At 44.5% G+C, this 10,107-nt stretch overlaps 1 protein-coding gene across 3 annotated transcripts in view; it reads left to right on the top strand.

Annotated features, from left to right (window-relative positions):
* ZEB1 (zinc finger E-box binding homeobox 1) overlaps positions 1–9,282 on the top strand; it is a 139,892-nt gene extending 130,610 nt beyond the window's left edge. For all 3 annotated transcript variants that reach the window (XM_073677612.1, XM_073677613.1, XM_073677614.1), the window contains exon 9: positions 8,276–9,282. In XM_073677612.1, coding sequence (XP_073533713.1) covers positions 8,276–8,826 — 551 coding nt within the window. In that variant the 3' untranslated portion in view covers positions 8,827–9,282. The remainder of the gene's footprint in view (positions 1–8,275) is intronic.
* The last annotated feature ends 825 nt before the right edge of the window (positions 9,283–10,107 follow it).

Here is a 10,107-nt window from a genome sequence, read left to right on the forward strand (position 1 = left end):
GAGTGGACCAGTGCTCCGAACTGGGTACCGCAAATCTTTTTGCTCATCTCTATTATCCAATTTAAAATAAAAATCTATTTTTTTAAAAAAGTTATTTAATAAATTATGTATTCCCCTAAACCCCCTTACGTCAAGGTTATCGTGTAAATCCCCAAAAACGCGATTCGGTCAAATCCCCCGACGGGGTCTCTCACTTATGAAGGCAGATGGAGTCACTCTGGACTCCGTCTGGTCTCTGTTCCAGGGATGTCCCATCATTTTAGGTGTCTCTTTGGCACACAAGATGGACACCACCATTTGCACGCTAAACGGAGTCCAAAGTGTCTCCATCTGCCTCATTATGGTGGGTGGTTCTGTCGGGGATTTCGTTTGGATAGCATTTTCGTGGGATTTACACGGATACCCCAAGTTGTTCTATGTTGAGCAGTTACAAGATTGTGATCCCAGCCTTATACTGGAAGCAATTCAATAATGTTATGTACCCCAAAATATTACCAATATAAACCCTAATTTATTTAGCACAAAACCAGCCTGCACTCAGGTCCGTCATCTGTCACTGGAGATATAAGGAGGTCCCATGTTACTGGCAGAACAAAGACCATGGAAAAGCGACATTGCTCCCACCCCCTCAAATAAAATCCAGTGAAATCTGCGCTCCCAAAGCCAAATGTTCCCTTCTTCTGAGCCCTACTCTGCCTAAACCAAATTATGGTGCCACATATTTGACATTATTCTAGTTGGGAGATTGCACTCAACAATTTACGAGGTGGGGGATGCATGTGTGATGCTCACAGCCCTGCCCTGAGAGATGGGGGTACTCGGAGCCGGGTCAGATGTTGGGGGATGTAGCCGTGGCCTGGACCCGTTCTGGGCCCAGGGCCGTCACATTAAAAGGGTGTAATGGGCTTTCAGAGTCGGTGTTAATCGAGTGGTTGTGTTGACTACGCCACCTGTGGTGTCTGGTGATTCCCCACCAGCGCTGCTTTCAGTCCTCTGAGGCGGGATGTAGTGGCAGCCGGAGATGATACTACTCCCCACAGGCGGAGCAGGGCCTCAGGGCAGAGAGAACAGGAGGATGGGAACTGTAGTGGGAGATGTGGTGTTGTGCGGTGCCGCGTTGCAATAAGAAACCGGAGGCCATAGGGGTAGTCTTCCAAGCTTTACTCACGGTAGAATGCACAGCTGCAAGGCTTCTCTCTGCTCCTCACGGCGCGCTGCGGCCACCAGGACCGGGGGTCCGACAACCTCCGGGTAGTTCAGATGCTTTGGTCAGGACCCCGCACCAGAGTGTTCCTAGAAGTTCCCACTAGGTCCTCTCCTGTCCTTATGTGGTGTGCGTGTACTAAGGCCGGGTCTCCTTCTGGACTATGCACAGAACAAGGGTACGGGTGGCGACTCCGCTCCGTCCGTTACCCGGTGGGATCCACTGAGCCTCCGGGCTTCTCCGACTAAGACGTGAAGTGACAGAGTCAGATATCGGGGGCCGGTACCCCTTTCGCAGCAGGACTCCCTCTGACTAGGCCAGAATAGTGAGGACAGGTGGCGTATACCGCTCCATCTGCATCCCCCTGGGATCCTTTTGCCTGCGGAGCTTGTCTCCTCTACTCCCCTCCAGGCCTTCTTGGGTGGAGACCTTGACCGGGTAGAGACAGCTGTTAACTCTTGCCCGCTCCTCGACTCAAGGCCACAGTACGAGGACCGTGTCCCCATCAACTGCAGGTTCACACAAAAAGCCACGTTCAGTGATGAAGATCACAATCAAAAGACCATAAGCCCAAGATGGCTGTTTATTAAATATGAATTATTAAGTGTAACCTAAATGTGTGTCCTCCACCCACTACTAGGTTCCCCCTAATTTTGGTTCCCCCATCTCCACTAATTCGGCTGGGGCAGCACCCTGGTGCATATTAGCCCCCCTCAGGTGGGAGAGATGTAGTGATGAATGCAGAGGTGAGGTCCTGACAGCTGCACCATCCTTACCTCGAAGGAGAGATACCACACCTCATTAGAGAGATGCAGTTACCCTGTGGTGACCAAACCCTCAGGGGGGCCACATTCCCCCCTGGTGAAACACAGCTCATCCGCGGGCTGCAAAGAGAGCAAAACATGGTACAGACTTTTTACATTTTTGCATAACAATACAACAATCTTCCCATTATGGGAGGCACTTTTCCTTAAACGTTACAAACTTTACATAGTACCAAAGTATACAAAAGTATAAAAACATCACAGAGACATTATGCATATAGACAGACTAATTAAAGTGCGGTATGAAAGAGTCAGTTCAGAAGCAAGAGGGAACTGTCCCAAACCCTCAACGTGGGCCCTGGGGTGGCTGCAGGGCATGAAGATCCCGAGTTGGACCTCCAGGAGTGCCACCCAGACAAGTTTTTCTTCTGAGGTAGTAGTAGAGCGGTTTTACATAAAACCAATAGGGAGCACCTAAATAGATGCATAACTATATACAATGGAAGAGTTTGTCTACTGCCAGTCCGCAGGGACAATGGTCTCTTTAAACCCGGAGAAAAACATTATCAAAACATAAACAGTTTAGCTGAAAAGGTTACAGCCGCCGGGGCCGCTTAATCCATAGGTCCCCACCGGGGGAAAGGTTCATTCCTCCCAATGGAGGCTGACCGGTCCTCCACTGTCGAGCGCAAAGGGGCATCACTCCTGGACACTTTATGAACATCCAGGGCGTACCACCCCGCACCCCGTGGTGGCGGGTGTACGACACAAAGTCACCCGGGAAGAGGTTCCGGCCAGGGTGTCCCTTCTTCAGGCTCGGCTTGACGTCCCGCCGGCTGACAAAGATGTCTTGCTCAAACTGGGGACTCCTTATGAAGCCCCATCCTGCCTCGTGGTGGAAGCGGACAACTTGCCCTTCCTCACGGGGGCTTGGACAGGCTGCCTCCTCTTGGCGGGCCTTGGATTTTGCGGCCTTGGCTCGCACCTCCAGGCGCTCGCAGCGGACTTCCCTCTGCCGTTGCTCCCTGTCAAGCTGGAGGATTTGCTGCCTACACTGCTCGCTCCTCCTCCGCGCTTCAGCCCAGGTCTCCTGGGGGAAGCCCATCAGGTCCCCCCCCCCCGGTTGTCCCAGGCCAGCTCCTCCGCCGGCTCCTCTGCCGCCGGCCAGGTAACTGGAGGTGCAGGTTGCGGTGACAGCAGGGGTTGCTGCAGGTCCTCGGTGAGTGCGGACCAGTCCGGGTTGGGGTCTGTGGATTCCCCAGCAGGCACAAGTTCCTCCGAGACGGCAGACGGGAGGCAATACAGGCCTCCGGCAGTGGCTGAGGCTTCCAGCTCCGGGGCAAAGACCTCCCAAGTGACCGCGCCCGGGAGTAGGTACTCCGTCATCAGATCCAGGATGGGCACGGTGAGCTCAGCAGCCGGGACGGGGGTATCACTCTTACCCGATCCTGGGCTGCACGCGACCTCCGATGCTTCTTCCTCCTGGGTTGCTGCTCCTTGGCGGCGGGCCCTGATCTTTTGCAACATCTCTTCCCGCCATGCGACGGACGCTGCACGCTGGGCCTCAGCAACCCTCCGGGCAAGGTCTGGGGTTTCCCTACGGAGAAACTCAGAATCTCCCGGGGTCAGGATCATGCCTCGTTGCTCTCCGACAGGAGTAAGACTTGAGCCGACTTCAGAAGGCTCGGGCGGCCTTCCCTCGGTAACGTCCATGACTGCTCCTGAGTATGGTGAGTCTCGGACTGTTATGGCCGCACCTTGTGGTTTCCTACATTCCCTCCTCTTTTCGGGGCGGCTCCAGGGCAGTAGGCTGACTAGGCCAGAATAGTGAGGACAGGTGGTGTATACCGCTCCGTCTGCATCCCCCTGGGATCCTTTTGCCTGCGGAGCTTGTCTCCTCTACTCCCCTCCAGGCCTTCTTGGGTAGGGACCTTGACCGGGTAGAGACAGCCGTTAACTCTTGCCCGCTCCTCGACTCAAGGCCACAGTATGTGGACCGTGTCCCCATCAACTGCAGGTTCACACAGAAAGCCACGTTCAGTGATGAAGATCACAATCAAAAGACCATAAGCCCAAGATGGCTGTTTATTAAATATGAATTATTAAGTGTAACCTAAATGTGCGTCCTCCACCCTCACCCACTACTAGGTTCCCCCTAACTTTGGTTCACCCATCTCCACTTATCCCGGCTGGGGCAGCACCCTGGTGCATATTAGCCCCCCTCAGGTGGGAGAGATGTAGTGATGAATGCAGTGGTGAGGTCCTGACAGCTGCACCATCCTTACCTCGAAGGAGAGATACCACACCTCATTAGAGAGATGCAGTACCCCTGTGGCGACCGAACCCTCAGGGGCGCCACACATGTAGCCAGAAGCACAAGCTGGGCACAATGTATGAGGGCACTAAAATATATGGGGGCATAATGTATGGGCACTAAACTGGCTGATTTGTAATTCTCCAGAATAAAGCCTGGTGTGGATGTTACAAAATAGTCACTGCAGCCATAGATGAATTAATTGAGAGGTGCAATTTCTACAATGGGGTCACTTTAGGGGTTTTTCTGTTGTTCTGGCACCTTTTGGGGCTCTGCAAACGTCACCCACAAACTATTCTAGCAAAATCTGTGCTCCAAATAGGGCTCCTTCCTTCCCAGCCCTGACGTGTGATCTAACTGTAATTTCTGACAATACATAGTGCATCACCGCATTCGGGAGAAATAGAAATTGCGCGATAAATTGTGTGATCCAGTTTCACCTATTAACCCTTGTGTAACTGACAAATTTGCAGCAAAATAAATATGCAAATTGCCTCTTCAGAGATGAAGAGGACTTGTACTCTATAGCACCACTTATTGGAAGTAGCAATCCTACAAGTCACAATCGACCCTTTAACGAGTCATGCAATATGACCTAGGATAAAAGCCAAATCAGAATCTCAATTTGCAGATCTGGTGTTTTGGGCTGTTGGCCCTCGTCAGTGCAAAGTATGAGAACTGATTTGGCTAGGTGAGGGGCTCTGGACTGAGGTCTAAGGGGTAGCGTTTCTCCTTATGGAGAATGACACACCAGCTCTCATTGCATGGCTAATGAGCCTCCTTACCTTGACGTGCCAGAGCTGGTGTGTCACTCTCCATAAGGAGAAACGCTACCCCTTAGACCTCAGCAAAACAAAAAAATTTAATTTTTACCACTGAAAAGTTGTATTTCCACGTCCCAATGTTATAAAATTCGGTGATGCACCTGTGGGTTCAAAATACTCACTAGACCCCCAGATGAATTCCTTAGGCAGTGAAGTTTCCAATATGGGGTCACCTGGGGACCTTCTGCTGATCTTGCACCTTAGGGACTCTGCTAATGGAGCCCACAACCTATTCAAACTGAATCTGTTTTCTAAAAGCCAAGTAGCGCTCCTTGCCATCCGATCCCCGCCATGTGTTCAAACAGTACTGCACAACCACATATGGGGTACTGCCACATTCGGGACAAATTGCATAACAAATTATGGGGTCTGTTTTCTCCCATTACCTCTTGTGAAAATTGTAAAGTCGGTGCTAAAACAATATTTTAGTGGAAAAAAAAATAATTTGTTTTCACATCTAAATGTTATAAAGTTTTGTGAATTACCTATAGGTTAAAAAGGCTCAATACAGCCCTAGATTAATTCCTTGAGAGGGGTCTAGTTTCCAAAATGGGGTCCCTTGTGGAGGTTTTCTGCTGTTTTGACACTTCAGGGGGTCTGCAAATGCAACATGGCATTCACAATCTATTCCAAACAAATTTACTTTCCAAAAATCAAATGGCACTCTTTCCTTTCCAGCCCTGACATATGCCTAAACAGCCATTCTTGAGCACATATGGGGTATCTTAATGATCGGAAGAAATGGCGTAACAAATTATGGGATCCGTTTTTTCCCATTTATACATTGTGAAAATTTAAAATTTGGGGTAAAACAACATTTTTTGCAGAAAAAAACTTAATTTTTGTTTTCCCATCCACATTTTAAAAAGTTCTGTGAAGCACCTAGGGGTTTCAACAAGCTCAGAAGAAACTAGGTAACAGATTGTGGAGTCTATTTTCTTGTGCTTTTCCTTGTAAAAGTGAAAAAATTAGGGCTAACAAAACATTTTAAATAAAAAATTTCCTGACCGCAGTTTTAAAGTATTTGAGGGGTGCGGTTTTTAAAATATCACTTTTGGGGATTTTCCAATATATTGGCCCCGCAAAGTCCATTTAAATCTGACTAGGTCCCTTCAGAAAAAGGTTTTGTAAATTTCTTGAAAAAATGAGAAATTGCTGATAAACCTTTAACCCTTCTAACGTCCTTACAAAATAAAATGGCGTTTGAAAAATGATGCAGATGTAAAGTAGACTTAAGGGAAATGTTATTTATTATTTTGTACAGCATGAATTTCTAGTTTACGGATATAAAATTTTCACCAAACTTCTGATATTTTCACAAACTAATGCAAAACATATTGACCTAAATTTACCACCAACCTAAAGTACAATGTGTCACAAAAAAACAGTCTCCAACTCACTGGGATACATTGAAGCGTTCCAGCGTTATCACATCAAGTGACACTGGTCAGATTTCAAAAATTTGGCCTGGTCATTGAGGTTAAAATTGTCTTGGTCCCTAAGGGGTTAATCATAGTACTTATTCTGATTTAAGGGTGTTTTTCACCAGAAATGCGTCAGTTTTAACTTTTTCCTTGGACAATGTTAGTTTTAATGGGTTTAAATAAATAGTTTTTTTTATACTTGCTTGATGGATGTGCTGCATTCCCCGTCCCTCCCGTTATCGCTGTGCTATATCCGGGGATACAACACCCTCTGGGTGCAAGGTTCTCGGCTATCTGCATGATCAGCGTGGTGAGCTCGTTTTTTGCCTTGATTTTTACAGCTCATTAATTTATCACAAGGCCCCAAATTGTATTTTTTATTTCTGACTTTTAACTGATTTTGCCACTTTTTAGAGAGAAAATTTGCACATTTTACAGTGTCTCAAAAAATGCTTGTTTTTGACTGACTTAGCTAAAATCACTCTAGGGGTGGCAGGAGTAAAGTAGGACTAAATTTTGCTACTTTGTTGTTTTTTTTTTAAAAAAAAAAAGTTGCATTTCATGAATCTATCTAAAACATCTGGACACGCCACATTGACATAAAAATTAGAAAACGCACTAATCTACTAAAGAAATCTTGGGGAAAAAAAAGGTAGAAATTGTTTGATGAATTTGTCTCAAATCAAAAAGTCACTCATTGGGAGGTATTCGTGCTAAAAAAACTGGTGGAAATGCAATGATAAATGGGGCCCCATGTATAGCGATTGAAGGGAAGACATGAAAGCCAAAGCTGCTCTTGTACTGTACATATAATTTTAGAACTGTTTTTTAGCTTAATTTTGCAATTAATTTATCAGTGTCGTGATTTTTTTGTGTGTGTTTTTTAAAAGGGGTTGGCCACTAATTTCATTAATGGCCTGTCCTTAGGATAGGCCATCAATATCTGATTGGTGGAGATTCAACACCCGGCACACCCATCGATCAGCTGCTATCGACACCGGCCGGAATTTCTCAGATGCTGCCATCACAGCAGCTCCCATCATTTCTATAGTGGCCAAGGCTGGGTACTGCCCACCCCCTATTCATCTGAATAGGGGATGGATCTGTAGTACCCGTTTGTGGCCACTATAGTTTTGATGGACCTGCTGTGTTTTAGCGGCATCCGAGAACTTGGTGCCGGTAACAGCGGATCAGCGAGGGTGCTGGGTTTCACAAACCCGCCGAGCCTTAGGATAGGCTATCAATGAAAAAAAGTATTGGCCAACCTCTTTAATAGAAAGAAAAGGCATTTTGAGAAAATGTAATAAAAAAACGATGTAATGGGATAAAACAAATGTATAGGTGCCTAAAACCTATAGATATTCGAAAATGATCTGAATACAAACCTTGCATTGAGGTTTTCCATTTCACTAGATTTGACATCAGCCCTGGATGTAATATATAGAGAAGGTGTAAAAGATGAAGATACCACTGTATATGTATGGAAGTCAGGTCTTTGACCTTGAACATATAAGGTCTAATGTAATACCTCAAAAACATTCCAGACATTTGTGTAAACCACCCTCCTGTTCTACAAAGCACAATGTGAATCACTACCAGGTAGTCAGGAATAGTGTAGTTGTAACTACAGAACTCAAGTATAAAGTCAAGGTCTCCAGCATTCTTCTGAGTTATCTACTACATCAATGTTTCCTTATTGTCATGGCTGTTACAATTCATTTTTCTTTTCATTTCAATGTTTCCAGGAAAGCGGCCGCATGAGTGTGGGATCTGTACGAAGGCATTCAAACACAAACACCATTTAATTGAACATATGCGTCTCCATTCTGGAGAGAAACCCTACCAATGTGACAAATGTGGCAAGAGATTTTCACACTCCGGATCCTATTCCCAACACATGAACCATCGTTACTCGTACTGCAAGAAGGAGGCAGAGGAACGTGACGGCATGGAGCATGAAGAGACTTTACAAGAAACCCTCAGCAACGAACATGTAGATTCCCAAGCTTCTCCATCTCAGATAGACTCTGACGAACGAGAGAGCATCATACGGGAAGATGACAGCGAGAAGGAAGAAGAGGACGAGAAGGAGGAAGAGGACGAGAAAGATGCAGATGATGGACAGGTTGAAAAAGAAAGTGTTCTAGCGCACGATCTAGAGGAGCCAGAAATAGGGGTTGAACCAGGAACATTGGAAGGTACCTTGAAGGATGTCGAATGTGTAGATAAAATAAAAAATTTGGAAGCAGAAGTGGCAGAAAATCACGAATCAGAAAATGAGGCTGCCCAACCTTAGCCGGAAAGGAGGCTGCCCAACCTTAGCCGGTCTTCTCTTTATTTTCCACTATGGGAAAAAGTCTTTTGACGTTCTAATGAAGTTTATTCTATATTATACATGCTTTTCTCTGAAACACAGTGGTGTGTATACTGTGATTTCTATTCACTACTGTGTTTAAAAAAAAAAAAAAAAAAATCCAGGTGTGCCTGAATCTCAAACGTAGAAATTTTTCACAGCAATTTTAAAATTTAGGAAAACGCGTTTGTTACATGCAACGTCCAGTATATAATGACTCAGAAGTTGAATCGGGTTTTTTATTGAAAACCTGCCCATCCTGCTCATATTCACATCTGGAAACATATATTTTTTATCAGTATTATGTTTTGTTATTGTATTGGTTAGTTTGTACATTTGGGAGAAAGTTTTTATCTTTTTTTTTTGTTTGTTTTATTATTATTATAATTATTATCGTTACAGACATCTACTAAATCTGCTTCAGTATTTTATTTTATAAAAGAAATGTGAGTATAACTGCACTACAAAAATTCCTTTACAAATAATTCAATATTTTAAATGCTACTACTACTACCTTGTCTTGTCCAAGAATGGGTAGAGTTTTATAGATAATATAGTTTGATGGAAAACAAATATATAATTTACAGCATATTTTTTAGCCTTAAGAGGACAACGGTGTGGAAGTAAAGAGGTGTGTTCTTATCAATGCGTTACAAAAAAATTCTTTTTTTTTTATTGAAACTCCTATTTGCAGGGACTAACATTTTATTCTGGGAAAAAAAACTGCAAACATCAGTGTTCATATTTGCTTGAATTGTAGTACTTATATGAAGGATTTAAAGCTATGTATCTTCTCTTGGCCTTATGCAGGACTTTCTGTGCTGCAAGTGCCATTTTCAGTATTTTAAAGGCTTTGCCTTTATTTAATGGTGGTCTGTAATCACTAGCATTTGTAGTATTGGAATTCTATCACTTCTATGTAGCTAAAGCCAACAAAGATTTTAATCAGAATTCTAATTCCAGTCTTTTATCTTTTTGTTTTTTGTTTGTCTTTCTTTTTTCTAAACACGGCCTTTTCCGTGGAATTTTAAAAGAAACAAAACTTTTAATTTGCCAATATTTGCTCCAAAATGCTAACTATTATAGACCTCGTTTTATTAATGGTGTTAGCTAAAAATAAATAAAGTTACCTATCAGTATTATTTTTAAGTTCGTTAGTTTAGGTCTGTGCAACTTTTTTTTTTTTTTTTTTTGTGTACTGTATGTCTTCAAAAACCTGGCAGT

Source organism: Phyllobates terribilis, unplaced genomic scaffold (genome assembly GCF_046119375.1).
Source record: "Phyllobates terribilis strain yellow unplaced genomic scaffold, ASM4611937v1 Scaffold_4__5_contigs__length_816908805, whole genome shotgun sequence".
Taxonomy (NCBI): Eukaryota; Metazoa; Chordata; class Amphibia; order Anura; family Dendrobatidae; genus Phyllobates; species Phyllobates terribilis.